The 25507-nt window shown below is 40.6% G+C and overlaps 2 protein-coding genes across 4 annotated transcripts in view; one reads left to right on the forward strand and one right to left on the reverse strand.

Annotated features, from left to right (window-relative positions):
- Positions 1–1111: 1111 nt before the first annotated feature.
- Atg12 (autophagy related 12) lies at positions 1112–10707 on the reverse strand. Of its 2 annotated transcripts, XM_021150379.3 has the most exons (4): positions 10259–10707; positions 6360–6496; positions 4007–4069; positions 1112–3275 (listed from the first exon to the last, which is right to left on the reverse strand). In XM_021150379.3, exons 1-4 carry the CDS (start codon positions 10422–10424, stop codon positions 3216–3218), a joined length of 426 nt encoding a protein of 141 aa, XP_021006038.1. In that variant the 5' UTR covers positions 10425–10707; the 3' UTR covers positions 1112–3215. The 2 variants fall into 2 exon arrangements, with proteins under 2 accessions (XP_021006038.1, XP_021006039.1); XM_021150380.3 differs by lacking the exons at positions 1112–3275; positions 6360–6496 and having other exon boundaries at positions 4008–4069.
- Positions 10708–10749: 42 nt separating this feature from the next.
- The window catches only part of Ap3s1 (adaptor related protein complex 3 subunit sigma 1), a 39528-nt gene continuing 24770 nt past the window's right edge, over positions 10750–25507 (forward strand). For both annotated transcript variants that reach the window (XM_029471813.2, XM_021150378.3), the window contains exons 1-3: positions 10750–10959; positions 19951–20042; positions 23654–23765. In XM_029471813.2, coding sequence (XP_029327673.1) covers positions 10891–10959; positions 19951–20042; positions 23654–23765 — 273 coding nt within the window. In that variant the 5' untranslated portion in view covers positions 10750–10890. The remainder of the gene's footprint in view (positions 10960–19950; positions 20043–23653; positions 23766–25507) is intronic.

The raw sequence follows: 25507 nt of genomic DNA on the forward strand, positions 1-25507 counted from the left end.
AGTGAGTCCCTGGAGGAGCCCTAGAACAAAGATCAACAGGAAACCAGGGAGCGACTAATCCAATACAGCCACAAGGCGGCAAAATGCTCCAGGGAGTATTAGGACAAAGCCCAAAATTTCCCCAACATCTTCCCGACATCACTAAATGGCCTGCAGCAGCCGGGCGGTGGTGGCACGCCTTTAATCCCAGCACTTGGGAGGCAGAGGCAGGCGGATTTTTGAGTTCAAGGCCAGCCTGGTCTACAGAGTGAGTTCCAGGACAGCCAGGGCTACACAGAAAAACCATCTCGAAAAACCAAAAAAGAAAAAAAAAAAAAAAAACCAAAAAAACCAAAAAACTAAGTGGCCTGCAGCTGGCTTTTTCCATGCCAGAAGCTTACCCAACATATAATACTTGGAACACGAACTGGGAGCTTCCCAATAAGCCACTCATTCTTATTTCCATCCTCTTACAATGTAATGCTACCGACTGTTAAGTTACACAAGTGAACTGGTTAGCTAAAGTTATGTAATCTGAGGCAGTGCTTACAATTTTCAGTTTTCTCATCTGGTTAGCAACCATGACAGAAGCCCTTTAAGGTTAAAATGTCTAGGAATCAGACTCTAGGAAGTACCCAATCTTATTCTGATTAAGGATAAATCACGTTTTAACTTGCTTTATGTCCTAAATACACACACACATACACACACACACACCTCATTATGAAATCCTTAGCATAATTTTAAGGACAGGTGTGGAGTTTTTTACCCGTGTCTTATGTACTCAGTGTGCTGCTGTGCCTCTGCAGTGACATTGAGTGCAGCATCACTCCACTTGTACACATGGAACACTGAAAATAAACTGAAGGCTCCCTTCCCTTCCCTTCCCCCTAAACTTCAATTGCATCTGAGAGACTTTAGGCTGTCCAGTCACCTCACCACTCCCAGGCTCCCAGAGTGTTATAACGTCACCGCTGAAAACTATTTGGGCAAAGACCAAAATAGTCTGATAAAATTTCCTGAGTGCTAGATAGCCCTACACAGTCCTCAAAGCTACTGGGGAAAGAAAACACATGTGGTATACATATTTAGTTAACTTTTGATTTTATGTGATAATAAGTTATTCTGGTAAAAATGTTTCAAATTCAAGTTTATTTTTGATTTCATAGAGGTAATAAGCATTCTGTCATCTCGAATGAATACCAGCCAACAATAAATTCAACATACTTCTCCTGTAAATATCTACTACTATTTTCTTTCAGTCACCAATTACCAGGCAAAGCTAGAACACATCTTTTTCCTTTCCCACTGACATTGTTCATAAGTAATACGGCCGGGCTTTCAAGATGTAAGGTGTTTTCCTAAGGCTGTACTGTGCATAAGCCACTGTCCATAGTGCTCTGTGACTATTCCCTGCATGACCTCACTGCAAGGCGTGCTGGGAAAGGGCATGGCCACAATTCACAGTCTTGTGCAGAAGACAAGTGGTCAGCACTGCACCACGTTGTTCCACAGCATCTTCCACAGCTCACGTGGCTGAGAATCCTCTAAAGCAGACTCTAGCTAAAGAGTTAAAAAGGAGCCAGATGCAGAGGTGCACAACTGCAAGCCCCGGAGCCTGAGGCAGGTCAGCCTGAGTGACACAGTCAATCTCAAAAGCAGAAGGGCAATAACAGCAGGCTAGCATTTCAGGTCTTCAAGGGTTTTCTTTTGATAAAAAATACATTTCTATCTTCACCTTTGAAAGTAAACACTTGGAATCCTTTCATACTTCAAACCCTGTAATCCTCTTCAGACAGGCCATTTACTGTAATTTCTTTTCCCCAGAGGTGAGACAATCTTACTCTGTAGCCCACACAGTCTTAAACTTTCACTCTGCTTGTCTCTACTTCCTCAATGCTAGGAGTGCTGCCATGTGCGCTTCTGGTTGGAATTTAAGACTGCTGTGGGGCTGGGTGAGGTGGGCTACCCCTTCATCTCAGCACTTTGGGGGCATAGAAGACACACTGATCTCTCAGAGTTCCAGGCTAGGCATATCTACATAGTGAGACCCAGTCTCAAAAAAAAGTTTGAGATAAAATATGTAAGAAAAAGGTCAAATGTTAGCTCAAGCAATAGCCAGGCTAACATCACCAGTGACAGTTGCACTCTTTTTTTTGTGATGGCACGGAATACACATAAAATTGGATACTAGTTTTCAACCATTAGCTCTGAATACTTTAATTTGGGAAATACATTATGAACACTCAATGAATGCTGGAGAGATGCAGCTCAGCTCAGCAAAGCCCATGCCTTGAGTGCACAAGCAAGGGGAATGATCCCCAGGCCTGAAAACAAAAACAAACTAAAAACACATAGAGACGAGAAGTGAGGTTTGGGAGGAGATGGGTAAGCTGGAGCTGCTTGGTCCCCACACTGGGTAGGGCTCTAGAATCTTTTTGGAATAAGTTCTTTTGCAGTGCAGTCTAGTTGTGGACTCCTGGTCCACTCCTCCTGCTCAGGTGTCCTGAGCGCTGAGACAGCAGGTATGGATGACAATGCCCAGGATGAGGCTCAAGAACCAGAAATGACAGGACTGAAGAGCTGAGACTCATCTGCTCACAATTTGTAAAACTGTGTCCCTGCACGATTAATTTTAAACTATGCACATCCTCCAGTGTGTCAACACAGCTGCTTTCCGGATTACACATTAACTAGAAATTAGGTTCAACAGTCTTGCCCCCAATCACCTGGCAAAGCCATGAAAACTGTCAAGCCTTTTTGCCAACTGGACAACTTAGATCAGTGCACTTTGTTTTACAAAGCAATACAGATAAATGTAAACATGCTACATCCCAAACAGGTCCCCTGAATAAGCAAAAAAACTAAATTACCTCAAAACACAAACCCTTCGTAAATTAGTTTTTATCATGGAATTAACATAGTGCCAACACAAGTAAATGCCTTCAGTCATCCTGAGACCTGCAATCCATACACAACTTCAGTCCCCTTTCTAACATGACCTGGAACCCGAGTGTGTGGGGGTAATGGCACACTCTAACAGCAATCTCTCATGATGATTTTATGGTGACACAAATCTCATTCTTTAGTCTATACACTCTATGATGTTTCCTTAGACATAAGCACAGGTCCTAACAGATTCATGCTGAATATTTGATAGTAACTCTCTTCCCACAGCATCGAAAGGTCTCTGATTTTCTTTCTTCTGTGAAAATATCAAGTTGTTCATTTGTGGCTCATCCCCATGCCTGTGATTTGCAGTAATGCAGGACCAGTTTACCATCACTGCCAAAACACTATAAAGAAGAAAAAGACAACATATAAAACATTAATTCTGTTAAAGAGTCCTATTGGGTTGGTGAGATGGCTCAGCAGTTAAAAGCACTGGCTGTTCTTCTAGAAGTCCTGGGTTCAATTCCAAGCTACCACAGTGGCTCACGTCCATCTATAAAGGGATCTGATGCCCTCTTGTGGCATGTAGTTGTATATGCAGACAGAGCACTCATACATTTAAAAAAGAGTTCTATAACATACTACCCTTTTCAAAAGGTGTCTCTTCCTATCACATATATCACTATTTAGAAACATTCAACAAAACCAGGGTGCCTTGGGTATGGCTTAAATACTTTGTCTTTACAACTTCTCTGAACATGAGGTACTTTCAGCTCTTTTCCAGTAGTGCTAGCATATTTATTATTGATTACTGCCAGGAAGCAACACTGTTGAATAAGGTCATTTTAATCAAATTTTTGGAGTGCTCAACTATAGACGGTATTGAGTAATGCAGAAGTGATACAGATTAGAGGAAAATTCTAAGAAAACAATGACTTTTAAACAGAACCTATTTCTTGACTGTTTAAGCTTAACTCACCAATAAGACTTTACTCTAAAGGTGTTCACGACATAACAGAACAAGGTTCTCTTTCTACACTGATAATTAAGATGGCATGCTATCTCTTAAAGATGTTGTGAATTAGTGACTCACACTATACAAGAGACATGGTACCTGTGGGGAGAGGTTACTTACCTCATATAGAGTTCCAACTTCTTGGTCTGGGGAAGGGGCAAAGGACTGATTCACATAAATAAACTATAGGGAAGAAAGAAAAATGTAGTCAAAATGGTATCCTAAAATATAAGGCTTTGTTCTCAGGTTTTTTTTTTAATAACTAAGACACTTTTAAATAGTGTGTGTATGTATGTGTGTGTGTGTGTGTGCACACGCAAGTGCACATGTGTGCACAGCAGAGAGAGAGAGAGAGACTGACTCTAAAGGACACTGGGTGTCTTCCTTGATGGCTCTCTTGCCTTATTATTTTGAGACAGAGCCTCTCTGGATCTCTCTGAGGATGGAGCCCATCCGATGGCTAGGGAGGCTGGCCAGTGAGACCCAGGACCTCCCGTCGCCCCTCCCTCCCTGGCACTGAGGTTACGTATGTGAGTACAGGGCCCCGAATTTAAGTGCTGGGGACCTGAACTCAGGTCTTCATCTTTATTAAGTGGAAGGCACTTTATAGACTGATCTATTCCCCCAGATAAATACATTTTAAGTAATTTTTCACAAATAGTTTTTGCAAGGATATTCAAAACACTATACCAAAATGCACAGGATTCAAGGCCAGTATAAACAGTGAGAGTACCTCAAAACAGGAAAAAAAAATCCCACTGAGCCCCAATAAAAGATAAAATTTCTTCTAATTATTTCACATATGCAGTTAAAAATAAATACATTTGATATTAGGTATTTTCTTTGGGTACTTTACATACATTTTCCTTTCTTTTTGACCTTTACTACTTTTGAAAAATTTCAGGGGTACTGAACTTCAAGCTGGACACTATTAGTATTAAATTACTTGCAGACAAAAAGAATTCATTGTTCCAGACTTTAATCTGCTTTAAATTAAAATATTTCTAGTACTTAAAAAATTCCTAAAGATATTAAAGCAAAAGGTCACAGTACCAGAGATGCTTTTGATCAACTATTTTTTAGAAAATAGAAGGAGAGTGGAATGTAACATCCAACATTCAACTCCAGATCTAATAATAAAGTAGTTTTTTGCTTAACAATCTTATTTCTTTCTCTCTCTCTCTCTCTTTTTAAAGAAACAGTATACTATTTATACAACAATAAATGTTAGTTAATTTTTTTCTCTTTCAGTACTGAATAAACCAGTTAAGAGTCCTGGAGCTAAATACAAATAACATTTTAAAGTCTACCCTATGTATATGAATGGGACTGAAAATAAAAGTATTTTTATCTCATGGGGCTACTCAAAAGATAAAATACATGCCAAGTAATACATAATGCCAAGCATAGCTGTGTTTTAGTGATGATTTAGTTACAGAGGGACTACATACTACGGCCCTGTAAGCTTCTACTTTCATGGAATGTTCTGTTCTAGTTTGCATCACCATACTCTAAGATGTTCACACAAGAACAAAATTGTCTAATAATGCATTTCTCCAATGTCTCCATTGTTAAATGATGTGAGTGCTTGATATGCAAGCATGAAGACTTGTGTTCTAACCCTCATCTACTCCACGAAAAGCTAGGCATGGTAGAACATGCTTGTGATCCCAGCACTGTGGAGCTAGAGACAGGTAGACCTCTGAGCCTTACTGGGAAGCCAGACTAGCCTACTTGGTGAAGTTCAGGCCAATTAAACCGTCTCAAACAAAACAAAACAAGATGAATGGCAAATGAAGCATGGCACTGTACCCAAGGTTCTTCAAAGAAACAAACCTGTTACTAAAAATACCATCCCAATACAGTGCTTACCATATACTACACTGTGAAATAGGCAGACAGTATGTGAAAGATACACTGCTAACCCGATGAACGGGGACAAAAGTAATATAGAATCAAAGTAAACTAAACACCAAACTTTACTAACATAAAGAGGACATAATGCTCCACGGCAAATATTTTTGCATGACTATTCAGTGATATTTTGAGGAAAGTAATTAAAACCCCAGGCTTTGAAAAAAAAAATCCTGGACAGCAGTGATAGTAACAATAAAGACACTGTCAAGGGTCATCGAGCTGACTGGACAGGTCAGGGCACTTCCTGATGACCTGCGTGAGAGAGTTCCAGGAACATGGTGGAAAGAGAACCCACTTCCAAGGATTATCCTCTGACCTCTGCATGAACATCCCAACCCTGAGAGTCTTACAAAGCTTGAGATAAACATTAAATAATAAAAAACAACTTTTAGGTAGCAAGGTGAATCCAAATTTATCTTCCAGAGCTTCTCAAAGTATCTTCTGATACAGTACCTAGGTCTCACCACAAATGAGAGGAAAGGAGAGAAAAAGAGCAATGTGTAGCTTTGTGTGCACATGTGTTCCCCATGGCAAACAGTCATTACTGTCTTCATACCAACTGTTCCGAGGCCACCAGTTTAAGGAACTTTTTGATGAAGTCAATGAGTCCTTGGATGGTCCGGGTTCGCTCCACAGCCCATTTCTTTGTTTTCATTATAGGAGTGTCTCCTACAGCCTTCAGCAGGATGTCAACTTAAAAAAAAAAAAAAAAAAAAAAAAAAGACAACTGTACTGAGACATCTGATGAGAATGTGATGGCCAACATTTATCTTCAGAGTTCATGTAATTAGTACTCCGGAGCTCCTTCAGAGACATAAAAATATTAGACTCTTCCACTATTTTATCCCTCCATCCTACAAAGTTCTCCCTATAGGATTAAACTTTAAGACACACTTTGGCGCAGCAGAATTCTAAAGATAAGAAACATAACTGGCCATGATATAAAACAATACCCAAACAGCCATGAGAAACAAATCTCTCGCCCTTTCTCCCACCTAACTGGTGTTCTGTAAAAGCAGGGTGAAGGGTCAGGTGACACTGCTGTGGCCACTGTGGCATGGCATACCTTTCTGGAGAGCAATATGCTAATACATATCTAACATACAGATACGCCTTGACTAAAGAACATACTACTTAGAGTCTTAAAAAGCTTGAGATTTACACAGATTCACTTACAAGGATGTCACCTTCATCAAAGCATACACTTTTACAGGGAAAAGCAGTAAATATATATATTCAACATAAACTCATAGATGGATAAAATAAAGTATGAGATGCTTTATGACAGAGTTTATTATAGAGAACAGACACATTCCAAACCGTGGCTCTGTCACTTGTTAGAGCTACAAGCTTTGTAATCTTTCATTCTCAAAACCCTACAACACACCTACTTCCTCCTCACAAGGTTGATGAGACCATTAAGTGAGTTAATGTATGTGCACAACAGTACCCAGACCACGACTTACAGTCAGAGCTCTAAGATTACTACATAGCTGTTAAAAACACATTATAAAGGTGGCTAATAGTTTAAGTTGACAAAATGTACAAAATAAAAATCATGTGTATACAACCCCAACTTCATTAACAACTAACATATGAACACATACTAATATTAGTATTGATACACATCAAAATGTTTTCATAGTAGTGACATATGGCTTTTTGTAAATACCAATTTTTATACTTAATTATGAAATAATAATAATCTATTATTATTTTAAAATATACAATTGGGGACTCAAAAGATGTTTCAAAGATTCAAAAAAAGATATGTGAGCCAAGATTGGTATCCGTAATTAAATGCTTATGTCCCTTTAAGAGAGAGCTACCACAAAAGCACCCCGGAAAGAGCTGTACAACTGCTACAACACTTGCCCCAGTTGTTTGTATTCAAAGTTGGGATCAATTTATCCACATTTTTTCCAGAAGCCAGGCGTGGTGATGTAGGTTTTTAATCCTAGCCTCAGGAGGCAAAGGCAGGTGGGCTGGTCTACACACTGAAATAAAATACAGGCTCCTGGAACATATCACGCAGCTTATCTTTCTAAAGAGCAATCTAAGTATCCTCTCATTATTTTGGGAACCCTGGATAAGTTGGAAAGGAAAAAAGACGATTGTGATTAGCCTGCCTGTCTTCATACCTTTGTCCCTAGTTCCCTCAACCCCCTGAGGCAATCACTAACTCAGTGGCAATTAGGCACCAATTGTACTACTACTGAAGACAGAAGAGCTTGAGGGCAAGAAGCTAGAAGTGTTATTATTATTATTAATAATAATAATATTGTATTACAGCTGCAGTCCCCAACTGATTTGCTTGTACCTCAGAAGCCTGCTTACAGGTTAGCATCAACTGGAGAACAGCTAATATACACAGCAACCAAGCTGAAATCTTAGCACTGGTATTCAAAAGCTTAGTTAGGTAAGTCTGTTAATACTGTGCCACTAGGGCCCTTCTCATCAAATTCTCTACATAAGGATAAAGACAGGATTTCAGTCTGTCAAAAAAAAAAAAAAAAAAAGTAAAGGAAAATAGGAAAATATAGATCCAAACAAACACAGTCATCTCAGGCAATATCTTGGACTATGGGTCATTTTCTATTTCTCATTCTCTAGTTCTCTCTCTCTCTCTCTGGTACAGCAATCATCAGTATGAAGGACTATAATTTGGGCTGGAGAGATGGCTCAGTGGTTAAGAGCACTGACTGCTCTTCCAGAGATCCTGAGTTCAATTCCCAGCCATCACATGGTGGTTCACAACCATCTGTAATGGGATCTGATGCCCTCTTCTGGTGTGTCTGAAGATAGTTACAGTGTACTCATAATAAATAAATACATCTATTTAAAAAAAAAGGACTACAATTTTACATTTATATTTTTATTTGTTTATTTATTTATTTATTTTTTTTTGAGGGAACACAGGCTGGCCTTGAACTCAGTGATCTGCCTTCCTCAGGCTGCTGAGTTTTCTGGGATTAAAAATGTATGTCACCACTCTCAAGCCTCCAGTCTTCACCTTAAAGGAAACCTCTGAAAATCAGCTCCATGTAATTAACTGGAGAAAAAAAACAAGGGGGAGGGGGATTTTTTTTTTTCTTTTAAAGTTAACAGCAGTGGTTCTCTTTCTGAATACTCATAGTAGTACACTATCAATACATGGCAGATTTCTTCCAAATGCACAGTCAGTCTATTGTTTTTCTTTCTTTCTTGTTGAGCTGGGGATTGAACCTGTGGGCTTTTGAAATGTTCTACTCCTGAGCTCCATACGCCTGAACCAGGCAACATAAACAAGGTGGTGAGATTAAGGAGCAGAGGCCACATCCAGAGCTACATTTTATGTCTCTGAAAGGAGAACAAGTTTACCTTTTCCTTGAAATATGTTTACTTGCTGATTTTTTCTTATGGTCAACTCTAACTCCACAGTGTTCAGTGCAAGTTAATCTGAATTTCCTATACTTTCCAGTGGCAAGCACAACCCTAAGACAATACAGAGGTTGAGGACAAGTAGTTCAAGTAATTCAATGACTTACATAAGGCTCGAAAAGCTAACAAAAAGGTTACACCTATACCTTTAGTCTCCCCTTAGCATTCTGCAGTATCTAAAGTTCCAGTTTTTTATTCTTCTTGCTCTAAAAAATAAATCAATATTTAGTTGGGGCAAACCCCTCGAGAACTCGCCCAAAATCGTGGGTTGTAACCCACTGGTTAACCCTGTCATCTTAAAATTTTATTCCAGTCACCAGTCTTGTGTTTAAGTACCTGGAGCTACTGAGATCCCACTTGGCTCCCATCTTCAAAGACCAAACGCTGGAAAAGGTGCGAATGATGGGGAACCACTCGGTTCACCTACGCACTCAACAGGTGCTGTAAGACCACTTTTGTGAAACCCAAACAGGAGCCACACATCGGTATACATTGTTATTATGTCTCCATACCTTCCAAGACCCTAAACCTAATGTATCCTACAAACCATGGTTTCGAATCGAACTTATAACCCCATGACGTATGCCCACATAACTTTGCCTTCCTAAACTCCCGAACACCCGTGATGACGCCCCTTTCACACTTATCCTCCCCACACGTGGCCTTGAGACCTGAGTCCCCTACTCTTCTATCTAGACGCTAACATTCAATTATCTTGCTGTTTTTAATCAACTCTAACCCTTCCACTTAAAAAGGACCTCAAAAGCCAGTGAGGGCTGTTCTCTAAAACCCCGATTTAAGACCAGGCAGTCCTCTGGCCGGTTCCTTTTGCATTTCTAAATACAGCTTGGGTTCATCAGACAGCCGTGTAAACGTTACCCACGTCACACACCTCAGATCTAACACTTTTGCTCAAGTCTAAGAGTAGAAAGCGCACCTCTGCGATGCGCTCTTTAGCTTTTGCTTCTTCGTGAGCAACCACTCCTAGAAAAGCCAGTAAGTCTGCCCCCGCCCACCAACGGATATTGACATTACTTTTTTTCTTGGTGTCTCCGGGAGGTTCCTCCGTTCCGGGAGAAACTGCAGCCGAGGACGGGGGCTCTGGGGTGGCTGTTTCCGGGGAGAGCTCTGGAAGGCTCTCGCCGCCGGCTCCTACAGGAGCCGCGGGGAGCTGCAGCACAGCCTCTGAATCTTCCGACATCTTTGCTTGCTGAGAGGCGGCGGCGGAAGTGACGTAGCAGCGTGAAGGGGTTGGGCCTTGACACAGGAAGCGTCATGAAGGAGGTGGGACTCGGGTTAACAGTGAATTTTTGGGATGTCTAGAGAGCAGTCCAGGTAGATAGTATGTTGGAAACACGGTAGTTAACAGAGTATGGAACGCTATCTAGTCGCAGCGAGTTATGAAGGGCTTCCGTGACGCGCCTCCGTGAGCAGCCATCTGACCACTTACGCCTCCGGAGAGTTGGCTGGCCCCGGGACACTTCCGTTTCCTCCGGGCCTGCCCCGCCCAGGCCCCGCCTCCTGCCCCGCCCCTCGGCGCGGGAGCGCGCGCGCGCGTGCGGGAGGGGGCGGGTGGGGAAGCCGCGGCACGAAGCTCCCGGAGGCGAGGCTCGCGCGCCCGCCCCCGCCCTGGCCCCAGCGCCCACCCGGTCGGCCCCGGCCCAGCCATGATCAAGGCCATCCTCATCTTCAACAACCACGGGAAGCCGCGGCTCTCCAAGTTCTACCAGCCCTATGTGAGTATGCCCCTGCCGCGGAGCCCGGGCGAGGGCGAGCGCCGGGCAGCGCCCAGCGGCTTCCTCCGAACGACCCTCGCGCCGCCGCGGCCCTCCCGGCGTCCGACTTCTCGCGCCGCTGGCTGTCAGCTCGGGCGACCCGGAGCCGCTGCCACTCCCCGCCGGCCGCTGGCGGTCAGTGGGCGAGGCGGTTTCTCCGCCTCAAGGGGCGCTGCCCACCTGCCCGGTACCTCAGTCCGGCCCCTGAGCCCCACACCGCGGCCGAGCCGCTGTTTTCCTGTCGGGCGATCGCAGCGGGTAGCCGGCGTCCAGTCCCGCTCCGGGTCCGGCTCCCCGCCGCTCTGGCTGGCCCCGGTGGACCGCTTTCTGTCGTCCGCGGACAGATGGGCCACCGTGTCCGCCCTAATCCTCTCCGAGCTCAGCAACTTTGGCTCGCTGCACGCCCTGGCCAGTCTGTCCAGGGTGTTTCCATACGGAAGCATCGGAAGCCCAGTGTGACTTCCCGGTGGCTCTTGAAAGAAGACATTGTGGGGGTGGGGGGGTTGAGGTTTTTCTTGGACTTTTAACCTACTGTGTGAATTTACTCTTGACATAATTGGCAGCGTAAGTGGTTGACCCATCAGAAAGGGTTTCTGTATCTGAGGATTAACGATTTCATTTTGTATGGCTTTTCTTTTTAAAGTAGAACATATGGACATTTACCCTGGGTTTTAGTATCAACGAAGTAGCATCTGTGAAAGTTCTCTTCTAGAACTGTGAATATTGTTTAATATTGCTAGGAGCAGATGACTTTAAAGTCGCGAAGATAATTTATAAGCGTTTGAGGAGAGGTAATAGGTTTCTATGCCTTACCTGAGGGCAAAACTAATTCTAGGTCTGAGCTGCCATTTGTCGAGTGAATGGGAGCTATGTAGCTGTTGTGCTATCTTGGGGCGTTTTGCTTTTATAGCCAGACACGGACTTTCAATTCAGTGTTGAAGACCTGCCAAGACCAACACTTTATGCGGATGGCCCCAGATGGAAATTATTCCTGCCATTAAAAAGGAAACGTGAAAATGTCAGTTTGCCTGAAGTGATAATGCAGTCTGTGGAGGTGTTGGTTGAAGTGAGAAAAGGAGCCGCCTTATTTCCTTAAGTTGTTTTGCGTTCCCTAATGACAAAGAACACTTTGCTCTACTTTTGTGTGGGTTTTAGTGTGGTGTAACTTAAATGCTAATGGTCTGTTGAAAAATTCTAGATCCTTCTTGAATCCAAAATAAAATTCTAGTTGTTCCCTCTGAGGAAAACAATGGCATTACCTTGACACCATTATCTGATAGATACCTAAAATGGTAAGGAGCCCTTGCTGAGTCCCTTTTCAGTGTAGAAAAGGTAAGTTCCAGTAGTGAATTAAGGTGAAAAGGTTTTTTTTTTTTCCTCATATTTAAATTTAGTAATTGTTTTGGCTTGATGGTGAAGGCCTGTAATTCCAGCTACTCAGAAAGCTGAGGCAGGAGAATTGGAAGTTCAAGGCCCGGGCTACTGCGTTCAAGAAATTTGGTGAGACCTTGTCAAAAAAAATAGATGGTGGACCAGTGATAGTGCGTCTAATGTCCACAAGGTCCTGGCTCCAATCCCTAGTCATAAAATTAATTATTAAACATTACTCAATTATTCAATTCTTAAACAGAATAATGCATCCCTTGGCCAAACTATAATAAAATTGTAATCACTGGATAGGTAGAATTAAATCATGAAATATGAATTTAACTTGAAAGTCTAGATTTATTGAAAGTCTAGATTTGTCTTTTACCTTTAATTATTGGGTAGCAGTAAAATCCTGTGTGGGACATGGCAGTTGAAGGAGCTGTAGTGGTATTATCGTGGCCATTGCCTGAGTGACGGTACTGCTGGAAGTGTGATGATGGAAAATTTTTAAAAAGTATACTGGCTGTGTAGAGGTGGCGCACCAAAGGCTGTTTCTTTATGTCAGTCGTTACAAATCGTATTTCCCCAGTCATGTGCTAAATTGTCTCTCAGAAAAAATTGAGAGCAATTTATTGCTTTGCTTCTTGCACTAGACTGTAACCCCTGTGAGGGCAGATACTATTCTTCATTTATGTATTCCATTGTCAGTTTGTCATGTACACTGCATGTCTGCCATGTGTAGGCACTGTACATGAACAAACACATCTTCCTTCTGCTTTGTGGGTGTAACCATGGCTAGTGAATAACCTATATGATATTTTGGGTTTTAATAGTAATAAGTGACGTGGAAAAAGTAAAGTAAGGGAAAGTAGATAGTGGGAGGAAGAAATGTGAAATACTGCAGCCAGTTACTTTCTCATCAGAAAGTAATTGTTAAGCAAAGTGTGGTCTGTGGTGAGAAAGGCAGCCTTGCAGAGAGATACCTAACGAAAAGGGCATTCCATGCGGAGGGAAATGGATATACAGATCCTGATGCAGAAGTGGGATGTTTGAAGAGTGAACATCATGAATACAAGCATTGCAAATGGAGGCTGTTGGGGAAGCATTGCTGGGAATAACATTTGTTTCTGTAGGTCCTTTCTTAGGTATTCTTGTCTTAGAATTTTATTTTTTATGGGATGGTATTCTGTTTCACTGCCCATAACTCCTTAGAATATCCTATAGAATTTTTGATTGAAGTTACAATTTAAGTATTTTTGTGTTACCTCCAGCAGTCAACATTAAATCTTTAAAATATTAAACTTTTTTTGAGACAGGGTTTCTCTGTATAGCTCTGGCTATCCTGGAACTCACTTTGTAGACCAGGCTGGCTTCAAACTCAGAAATCCGCCTGCCTCTGCCTCCTGAGTGCTGGGATTAAAGGCATGCGCCACCATGCCTGGCGTATTAAACTTTTTTAAAAATTAGTTTTTCTTTGTGTGTATGTGTATGTGCACGTGTCTGACATGTTTTCAATGTACTGCATGCATGCAGGTGCCTGCAGAGGCCAGAAGGAGTGGGTTCCTCTTGAACTGGAGTTTCAGTTGGTTGTGAGCTGCCTGAAGTAGGTGCTGGGAACCAGACTTGACTCCAGCAAGAGCAGTAACCCAGCAATCTTCTCTAGCTCCTGTAGTAGACCAGTGACTTGGCTGTTGAAGGCATTACTTTGGGATAAAACTTGGATTAAAAATGATTTGTTAAATTTCTTTCCTACTGTTAACATTTAGTCCTTCATGAAGCAGAGATTTTTCTGCATATGTATTTTGAACAAAAGTAATGAAGTTACCAAAGTAACTTCAGCCATTCCTGGGCTAGGGTGAAGGAAGCCTCTAAAATGTGTTTGTCACAGGACTGGCAGGGTGGCTCAGCTGCTGAGACCTTTACTGTCCGGCATGATGACCTGAGCTCTCTCCTCAAAACCCATGTGGTGGAAGGAAAGAACCCCTCTTTCATGTTGTCCTCTAACCCTTTGGTGTCTCCCTCTCACAAGTAAGTTAATAATTTTTTTTGATTTAAAAAGAAATATATATTATATTCAGTAGACCAGCAGTTTAAGTAAATTAAGCAATATATAAGGATATTTCTACACCAACAGTTTCAAGCCCTGGCAGGATGCTGAGGTCTGAGTTCAGCGTTTATGGTTAATACTGACAGTTTGAAAATTGCTTAACTTTAACAGTGCTTAACTTCCAGTGGTTATCTCTACTCCTTTGTAGTGTAGATGTTGTGTTGTAATATGTAGGTCATGCCTGTTAACTGATATGTGCCATTTGTGTCACATGAGGTAACACAAGTATTTTGCTAGTCTTTGCTGAGCCAAAATTTTGGCTCATTCTGCTAGAGTCAAATACAAAGAAAGGGTGGACTCAGTACTTCCCCCTTTATTTTGCCATCTGTGTCTTTGAGATTGTTACTACAGAAGTTCCTAATTCGTGTGTGTGTGTGTGTGTGTGTGTGTGTGTGCGTGCGCGTGCGCGCGCGCGCGCGCACATGTGCATTTTCTCTTTCTAGAGATGCTTAGCCACAGCAGTCTGGCAGTAGTGACTTTTAATCTTAAGTTACTTAGAAATTTTTATTTTTATTTTTTATTTTTTCCCCGAGACAGGGTTTCTCTGTATAGCCCTGGCTGTCCTGGAGCTTACTCTGTGGACCAAGCTGGCCTCGAACTCAGAAATCCGCCTGCCTCTGCCTCCCAAGTGCTGGGATTAAAGGCGTGCACCACCACTGCCTGACTAGAAATTTATAGTATATTACTGACACTCGAACCAATCTGTATTTTGACTCAGCTGTTAGGCAAGAATGCAACCAAACCTCCTTGAGCTGCATGATTTCTGTGTTACTGGTAAGCCATACCATAGTCTTTAGTGCGTCACACTACTAAAGTGGGACTATGTGAGTTGCTGTCCTCATTTCTGCAGATATTAAAGGTTACCACACAGTTAAAGTATAAGCATGAGATTTCTAAGCTGTGAAACGCACGAGTTACCCCACAATATCCTTATAACTTGTGTTTAAGTGTTAGCTTGTTTAACAACTTCAGATTCTAGAAGGGACTCCGTTCTTTAAGTCCTTAAAATATAAAATAGGGGGGTTTTGAATGTATAGTTTTTCTTTTAAGAAGTTATATCTAGGGGCTAGAGACCACATGGTGGCTCACAGCCATCTGTAACGTGATTAGGTGCTCTCTTCTGGTGTCTCTGAATGCAGCTATAATGAACTTATATACATAAAATAAATAATTCTTTAAAAAAAAAGAAGTTATATCTATGCTGTTGGCTTCCTTTTTAGTGACTTAAGACAGTGTGGCAGGTCGATAGTTAAATGCACTGTTTTCCTTCTCTCTTACTTTTTCCCAGGGCTGGGGGTGAAACCTGGGACTTTTGTATACTTTGATGTGCTGAACCACTTAGCTACACCCCCAGCCAATTGTTAATCAGTGTGGCACGCAGCTGTACTCCCAGTACTTACAGCTACTAGGGAAGCTGAGGCAGGAAGATCACTTGAACCCATAGATTGAAGCCTAGACAACATAGTGAGATGTGAGATCCTGTCTCAAAATTCAGAACAAAATGAGATTGAAAAAGGTATAATTATCAACATTTCTGAGTATTGGAATATCAGTACATTTTATTACACATCTCAACTTTTTAAAATGATTTATTTAATTTTATTTTTATATGCATTGGTGTAAGGGTATTTATTAATTAGATCATCTGGAACTGGAGTTACAGGCAGTTGTAAGCTCCCATATAAGTGCTGGGAATTGAACTCGGGTCCTTTGGAAGAACAGCTAGTGCTCTTAACCACTGAGCCATCTCCCCATCTCTCACATTCCAACTTTTTAAAGAAAAAAAATGTTTTTAAAGATTAATTTTATGTGTAGGAGTGTTTTGTCTACATCAGTGTATGTGCGCTCTGTGCATGCTTGGTACCTGTGGAGATCAGAAGATGGAAGCATGGTGTTAGAGGTGGTTATGAACCACCTGTGTGGATTCTGGGAACGGGACCTGAGCCTCTGCAAGAGCAACACCTGCTTTTTACCACTGAGTTGTCTCTTCAGGCCCTCCATGTGGTTGTTTCTCTTTAGTATTGGAATCCTTTGGGGTAGCTAACCCGGGTCTTAGGTGATTGATGCCATGGCTTCTGCACTGTTGCTGCAGGGTAAGTAGTACAGAGCAGTAGATGGGTTCCAGCACAGGGAGTCTGTGACTTCCTTACAGAGTGCGTTTTATTTTGCTTTACTTGGCACAAAAATTAGTTATCCAAAGGCTGACTTTCTCCTTAGAGTTCAACCCAAAGGGTTTTATGCCTGTAACCTAGAATTTGTCCCTTGCCCTACCCCTCAAAACAAGGAGCAAAAAACCAACCAACAATCTGGCTAGACATTCCTAACCAAGACTAACAATAGCTTTCTTTCATCAGGGTCCAAGCTTGGGGCTAATAATGAACATGGAAACAGATTAAATGGTTTTGTTAGAAAGCTGGTAGACAGGAATGTGTGCTGATTAACAAACTGAGGAGCTACTATTGTCTATTTAAAAAGAATCGTCTTATTGTGGGAGCGGTGGTTCAGCAGCTACGAGCTTGTACTGCCTCATCACTCTCTCCTTCCTCAATGTTTTCAACTGAAGTATAAGTAAAAGACTCCCTTTACTGGAGGACCAACCAGCTCCTCAAAGGGTTTGTAATATAGGAGGAATAAAAGGGCATCTCTGATTACCAGGGATTTTCTGAGATGAACTCAGTGCACCCCTGGAGTTGAACCTTGGAGAGGAAGAGCAAGCTGTCTAGACTTCTTTCCATTGTACTCTTCTCCCCTTCCCTGCCCAAATCCTAAGAGATATATTTGTTGTTTGTAGGGCATTGTTCTAAGAACAACATAGTGTAAACAATGTCTCACCACTTAGTGAGTTTACATTCTAGTGATAGGAATTAATAAAATACATGTGACTATGGCTAGTTAGCGAAGAACATGACAATGGAAGGGGATAAAGACTGATGGAGGATGATAGAAAGGGACTAGAGTAGATAGGTTCATCAGGGAAAGCCTCTGTGAGTGCCTGACATTTGAGAGAATGAGAGGAGGGAGTTCAGGAAGAGACTCTACCTCAATACGTATTGTAGGGAGCAACCCAGGAAGACCCTGTCCTCAACCTTGGGCATATGCACACATGCATACACGCAGTACACACTACACATGTCTTTCTGAAAAACAAGACCCTTACTGTTCTCCAAGGTCTATCATGAAAAGGAACACATAAATCAGTGGCTGGTACAGCATGCTAATCCTAAGGGTGTAATAGTGGCACACATACCTTGGCAGTAACCAGTAGCTTTCTAATTAAAATTAAGGCTTACTCAAAAGGGGGAGACCATGTCTGCTATTGGAAACTCAGCTCACTACTTATTTCTCCTGACGCTGTGGTTATTGGAGGAGAATCTACCACCACTCACTTACTAAACCTACATAATTCCTAACGACAACCTATAACCACTTGACCTTATAAACACAGACAGTTGTAGTCTTTGTCAAGGAAACGTCTCTGCAACAGAGTCTGTTACAGCAAACCACAACCAATCAAAACGTTCAACTCTGTTCCAGTGGGTAATCTCCAAAGATTCAGGGAACATCTCAGAAAGAGTGTAGGAGCCAGCGGTCAGGGAATCTGCTGTGAAGTTGTGCTTCCTAGGAATATCAGAAGCTACACCCATAAAGGCTTACCAACATGATTACACAGATGTGAGCTTGAAGGATGACACCAATGAATTGCCAGACCAGATAGAGAAAAAGCCCATGGGCTTCAATCCTACAGAATGAACCAAAAGCGACAGAGGAAAACAACAAGAAAGGTTGTCTTCCCCAAGTGGTTCTTCAGTGGCAAATGGTCAGCCCCTAAAATATACGTGCAGGTAGCATTATACCAACTGAACAGGCTATATTTAGGAATGTATGTGTCTATACATATACTTGTATGTATACAGTAATAACTACTGAGTTTGAAGGAGAGCGGAGAGGGATACATGGGAAGGTTTGGAGGAGGAAAGGGAAGGGAGAAATGTAATCAGTTTTTAATCTCAAAAGTAATCTCTTTTCTTTGCCCTCTTTCTCAAGTTTTTTTCTGGTTATTACATTAGTGCTTTCTGGTTAAGTTTTCATTTGTAGACATGATCTATTTGGTTCTGATATTGAGAATAATTATAATATTGGGAATAATTATTTAGCTCTCTTACAACATGAGTCACAGTCCCTTAAAGCTCTCTCATATTTCTCACTAGGTCACTCTTGAGTGCTCACATTAGTGTTTTATATAAATCATTGTAAGCTGAGCCATGTTGTAATAAACTTTGTGTAATTTTTTCCTTCTGGCATTTTATCTTCCTGGAAGATAATTGCTTTTTCTTTGAGCTATTTTTCAATTTACTTATCTCTAATTTATGTCTCTGCCAGCATGTGTCTGATAGTTTCCTGTTTGTGAAGAACTCTCTCTTGGAGCCTTTTGGCTAGGACTGGTCTGTGCCAGCTCCTGGCAGCCATATTAGGCTTTGTTATCTGAGGGATTCCTCTCGCCTATTTTCTATGTCAGACCTTCAGTTGCTTGGTTCTTTGTCTCTTGTCTTACCAAGTGGGAGCTCGTAATTTCTTGAGTAAAATGTAACAAGAAGTAGATCTTATGAGACCTTACAGTTCTTATTAAAGTCTTACTAATAAGTACACTGATTGAATATTAAAGTCTTACTAATAAGTACACTGATTGAATTTTAGAATTCCAAGTCAGAAATATTTCGTTTTTTCTTTTTTTTAGCATAATTTCTTTTTTTTTTATTATTAGGTATTTATTTCATTTACATTTCCAATGCTATCCCCAAAGTCCCCACACCCTCCCCCCAGAAATATTTCTTCCATGACTGCATGCTGTGCCACCTTTCTGTCTACAGTGCCCCCAGGTTGGGTTACCTCCAGAGGCATGTCTTTTTCATTTAGTTGAAGTTGGAAGAGGATCATCTCCTACTCTTCCACCCTTCCCAGAGCAGGGGAGGGATATGGGCACATTGAACATACTTCTCTAGTGTGGATATATTCAGGTGAATGCATCGGGCTCATAGCCTCAATCTGTATTTTCTCATTTCCGTTTACCTGCAAACTTCAAGCTTTCTCTATGGTCCCTGCATACACATATAGCTGATAATGTTTCATGAGGTAGCTAATGTTACTTGCCTGCTCAGTTGAGCCGTTTGTAAGCAGCAGTCTTTGGCTAGCTAATGTCTACTTTTTTACAAGTGTGTCTGAGCCTTCTGTTTCTCATTTGGTTTTGAAGATAGAAATAAGTTATTTTCATTGTAGTAGTAAACTATAGTGATTTTATTCCATTTTCATCAAATACTGTTAGTTTTTGCTTCTGTAATTTGACTCTGGTTTTCAAGGACCCTTTCCCCTTCGGCCAGAATTTTCCAGATTAAAATTACTACCTTTTATTTTCAGAATGTCTTAAACTACTGTTAACCCTGTAAACTTGATGTTAATGCATATGACTTATCCTTCCTCAGAGTGAAGACACGCAACAGCAAATCATCAGGGAGACTTTCCATTTGGTGTCTAAGCGCGATGAGAACGTTTGTAATTTCCTAGAAGGAGGATTGTAAGTACTGCATTTCATGGGTTTGTCTGAGTTCCAGTGTAATGACACTGTATATTGCTAGCCAATTTATGGTGAAAATTCCTCAGTATAATTAATTAAATTAGGTAATTTCATTGCTACCACTCTTAGGTATAAGTCTAGTCTATACACTTTTTAAAATATGCAATCTTTCTACAATTTTTATAGTGTTATTTTATATAACATTAATATATTCATATAGTAGAATTCATTTATTATAGGGAAATAAAAAATTTTTAACTTACTTTTCCTCTCCCAATCTTAGTTCTTTCCCCCAGTTTCTTGTATATCCTTCTAGAAAGCATTTACTTATGAGATCACACTTAATGTTCATTTGCATGTTGCTTTTTTGCCTAATATTTTATAAAGTTTTATCTATAAGCACATCTGGAGAAATGGAGCTTATCTAGTGAAGGTGCACGAGTGCTGGCTGCCAATCCTGATAACCTGAATTTGATCCCTAGGACCCATATAGTAGAAAGAGAGAACTTATTCTCACAAGTTATCAATTCTCTCTCTCTCTCTCTCTCTCTCTCTCTTATCAATTCTCTCTCTCTCTCTCTCTCTCTCTCTCTCACACACACACACACACACACAGAGATGTAATGCATTTTTAAAAATCTGGAATAGCATTCTTTATAACGGTGATTGTATAACTGGTGAATACACATAAACATTCAGATCATATTCTTTATTTTATTATAAACAGTGTCTGTTTCAATTATATCTATGTACCTATATACCACTAGTATAGACTCAGCCTGTAGGTGTTTCTATTTTTAAAATGAAAAAAGATATCTTGCTAAACTAAACAAATATTATAAATATTTTTTCTATTTCTTTTTCATTGTTTGCAACATTGGGAATCAAACCCAAGGCTTCCTGTATGCTTGGCAAGTGCTTTTCAACTAATGTCCATCTCTAACTCTAAAGAAATACTTTAAAATGGAGTCTATTGAAAGCAATTTACCTCTAAATATTTCTAGAAATACTTCCTCCCTGATTATATAATTAATATGCTTAATATTTTTTCATTGAGAATTAAAGCTAAGTATGAGCTAAGCCTCATGAATGATAAGATACATATTGTAAAAAATAATTGGGGCAACAGAACCCAGTTTTGTCTGACCATACATTGATTTTTTTATCATGTGGAAAGTTTATTTGCACACAGCAGCTACCTTGTTGTTTGCATTTAAAAATGTTGTATCATGCTGCACTTCTGCATATTTGTGATTTATAGATTTTAAAATGTTATATCATGCTGTACTTCTGCATATTTGTGATTTATAGATTTTAAAATGTTGTATCATGCTGCACTTCTGCATATTTGTGATTTATAGATTTTAAAATGTTATATCATGCTGCACTTCTGCATATTTATGATTTGTAGATTTTGCTCTTAACCCCCCTCCAGACTCTAATTTAATGGCCAAGGCAGCCACTTGTGTTTCTATAGGTCTCTGTAGGAATTTAGTTGTCTTTGCCCTAGATATTGTTTCTCTTTCATCTTTATATTTTATCTCACAGACTTCTTCACCTTGCGTAGTGCATTGCACAAGATAGACTGTGAGAACCAAACTGATACAAAGAGGGTCCTGTTTGGATGGAAATTATACTTTGAACTTGAGATTCTTTCCTAACCATATAAAAAACGGGAACCAACTACTGTGCCTGTCTGTCCTTGTTAGGGTTCTGAATCTGGGTAGTCAGTACACTGGGTCAGATTGCTCAAGTTCTTGAAACTTCATTTCCTTCTCCAAAGATATCTAAGAAGATATCAAAAATTAGCAATTTCTGTTTGCAAAATTGTACATACTATATATTACCTCTGTACTGTCTAGTGTTATGTTAGCTTGACACAAACTAGAGTCCTCAGAGAGGAGGGAGCCTCAATTGAGAAAATGTCTCCATGAGATCCAGCTGTAAGGCATTTTCTTAGTGATTGATGGGGGAGGACCCAGCCCATTGTGCATGGTGCTGTCTCTGAGCTGGTGGTCCTGGGTTGTTAAGGAAGCAGGCTGAGCAAGCCAGGGGCAAGAAGTCAATAAGCACCCTCCATGGCCTCTGCATCAGTTCCTGCCTTGAGTTCTTGCCCTGATTTCCTTCACTATGGAAGTGTAAGCCACCTTAACCCTTTCCTCACCGACCTGTCTTTTGGTCATGGTGTTTCATCATAGCAACAGAAACCCTAACAAATCAGTATTAGACCAGTTGAAAGTGAAGTTGTGTTTTCAAGGCCAGCTGTACACTTGCCTTGCAGAGAGCCTTAGTTTCTCTGTGCACTAATGGCTACTTTGTAACATATTTTTCAGAAGCATGGCCTTCTTTTAAAACAAAACAAAACCAAATCAAAAAACCTGCAGTGAGACCGCTAATGGGCTCATTTTGCCCCTCCCGTGAACAACTGTAACTGTAACTGAGATTGTCATAACAATCTCAGAATATTTAAAGTGTACATAAAGACTTAAATTAAACCCTGTTTAGACAAGTAACCCAGCATAGTAGGAATCCTTCATTTTTTCACCCAAGATCATTTCTACTTTTATTCTTACAAGACAAGAAAGTATATGTACTTAGAGAAGTCGTTTCTACGAGTTTGTGAGTTTAGGGTTAGATTTATGGAATAGGAAAAATGCCACACCCTATATTGTTAAGAGTGCTCTCTTAGTTTTGATTGTGTATAGCCTGCTTTTAAATTATGTTAATGTTGAAGTGGTCTTGAGAGGGTGAATTTGCTATTATAAAATTGACTCTTACACTGCTAAAGTATATTTGGAAAACACAAGATTCCTCAGATAATTCCTAAATTATTTTAAAAATGCTAACTAGTATGAATATATGAATAAAAGTATTTGATGAAAATATTGAATATTCATTAGCATGATATTCTTACATTTAGATTTAAGAAAAATGTTTTTGGAGAGCATCTTGATGCCACATTTATTTATAGCTTAAAAATACTCTTTTTTTTGTTTGTTTTCTAGCTGATAATCAGCCTTAAGCTGTGTGTTTTACTGTGACCTATGGAGTTGTGATCTTGTAAGCACTGGCACATCCCTGTGATCTGGTTTCTGCCTGCTCCTTTAGCCTCATTGTTTACTAATCTTTTGTTGTCTCCCGGCCTCCCATCTCATTGAAAGTGCATATTGTCTTGATGAGACAGACCTTTTCGGTCCTTGCTATCTTAGCCCAAGGTGCTCCTGATTAGATGCCAGTCTGGATAGCACTGTCTCTCAATGTCCATTCTCAAGTGGGAACTCCATGGATACTCCTTGGTTCTCTGTGTGACACCCTCCCCTACCCGTTAACTTTCTTGTCTCTTTACCTGCTGTCAGTGCCTGACACACAGTACTTACTCAGTGAATAATGAATAAACTAACTAAAATTAAGCACTGGTTTCTTTTATTTGACATTTCTGAAGAAAATTGCTATCTTAATTTAGTTTCTGAAGTAAGTTTACTTGAATGCTATGCCATTGTTATATATTTTGTTTTATAAAAGTTTTTAACCAATGTGATTTTGTTTGAGCTAATGACATGTTCCTCATTTTGCTTCCTGCACCATTTCAGTTACCTTGTTTTGTCATTTAGATTAATTGGAGGCTCTGACAACAAGCTCATTTACAGACATTATGCAACACTGTATTTTGTCTTCTGTGTGGACTCCTCAGAAAGTGAACTTGGCATTTTAGATCTAATTCAAGTAAGTTCAGAGTTGCATCTTACTGCTACTAATTCGTTTTTTGATTCTATTTTTATAAATGTAAGATTACAATTTTTTAAAATGTTTGTTTGATAAGAGCTGTTCCATAGTAGATATTAGGTGGCTATGCTGTGGCATAGTGCCACATAAGTCAAGTTAGGGGAAACATTTATTTTGGTTCACAGTTCTGGAAATTTCCGTCTGCCAGCTGATCCCATTGCAAAGGAGTAGCATGGTGGAAGAAAGAGCTTGGTAGAAGAAAGCTGCTGTCCTCATGGCAGGTGGGAAGCAAAGAGGGCACGGGGCCAGGGACAAGATAAACATTTCAAAGACACCCCCTAGTGACCCCTTCTTCCGACCAGGTTCCATCTCCTAATATCCTGTTTAGCTATGAACTTATAAATAGATTAATTCACTTAGAGAGACCGTGCCATCATGATCCAGTTCAAACCATGTCAAGGGCTGTAGAAACTAAATGGATTAGGACGAATTAAGACTTAATTTCATCATGCCTTGTCTGTTCATGTGAGTTACTGCAGGGAAGCCAAGACTGTGAATCTCTCTGCATGTGTCTGAATCTGGCCTGAAGACTTAACTCTTCTGAAAAGCTTTGGAATGTCTAGAACTCGTCAGTTATCAGAAAACTCATATTTTGAATCTTGCCTGTTATATTGCTTCAACTCTTCGAACCTTGCTGCTTCTTCATTATTGCCTTCCACGTTCACCAGTAACAGTGTGTGTGTGTGTGTGCGCATGTGTGTGTGTGTGCGTGTGTGTGTTTCCCTCTTCATATCATTGAGCCTAGAGATGTTCTATTTGGTTTTTCCAGGATATCTTCTTTTATAACATCTCCAGATTTTATCTCATGTTATCAGACTGGTCATCTTGCTACTCGTTTAGTTGTAGCCATCTCTGTCTATCTCCCATACTTGGGGCTTTGGTCAACAGCTGTAGAGGGTTAGAGATTACCCTGTAGTTTAAAGGGTAACAGCAGAAGATGAGACAGAAGATTTCTTCTTGTATTACTAATAACAGAAGCATTATCCACAAAACAAAACACCCCAAACCATGCTGACATTTGCCTGCATTAGTTCTCAGTTCCAGAAGGGTGCTATGAAGGAGTCAGGTGATGCTGCACCCCAGCAGATCAGATGTTCACAGAGGGGACAGAGTTAGGGAGCTGACATTCTCTATAGTGGGTGAATCATGTCTTCTCTGAAAAGGATGAGATTCTCTTTAGAAGAAAAGGGAAGCTTATGCTTTTCTCTTAAGTAAGACCCTATTTTCCGAGGCTGTTTGTCAGTGTGACAGATTTGAAAAGATAGTACAAGACACAGATAACAATTGCCTCTGTTCCCAGGATTGCAGACACTACAATCTGTAGACTTCAGGGTTGCTTCTTACCCAGTGCCAGTCGGTAGAAGTCTGCATGTGTGAAGGTCCTAGGGACTTCATTGTTCACATGTGTAATAGTCGGTAGCCTCATGTCTTCAGACTTGGAACTGCATTCCTTCAGAGCTTTGCCTTCTGTCCCAGCTTTCTGTTCATGTCTCTCTCTTTTTTTTTTTTATACAAAGTACTATTTAGTCCACAACCTGTTTCAATTTCTACTCTCAGTTGCCTTTTTATCTTTCTGTTTTACTGTTTCTCTTATTCTAGGCCCCTCAGGTTTCAACATGTCATGTTTTTTCATTCTCCCTGGTCCTACTGAGGTCTGGCTTGTCTTTATTTAGCTTAGATTC

Source organism: Mus caroli, unplaced genomic scaffold, assembly GCF_978045245.1.
Source record: "Mus caroli unplaced genomic scaffold, Mus_caroli_1 scaffold_19, whole genome shotgun sequence".
In the NCBI taxonomy this organism is placed as follows: Eukaryota; Metazoa; Chordata; class Mammalia; order Rodentia; family Muridae; genus Mus; species Mus caroli.

Excerpts from the sequence above, each read along its gene's own strand:
- Atg12 (XM_021150379.3), bottom strand. The coding sequence starts at position 10,424 with ATGTCGGAAGATTCAGAGGCTGTGCTGCAGCTCCCCGCGGCTCCTGTA. Across the intron at positions 6,497-10,258 it reads CGGAGACACCAAGAAAAAAA|TTGACATCCTGCTGAAGGCT; the intron begins GTAATGTCAATA and ends TTTTTTTTTAAG. Across the intron at positions 4,070-6,359 it reads TGGTGGCCTCGGAACAGTTG|TTTATTTATGTGAATCAGTC; the intron begins GTATGAAGACAG and ends TCTTCCCTATAG.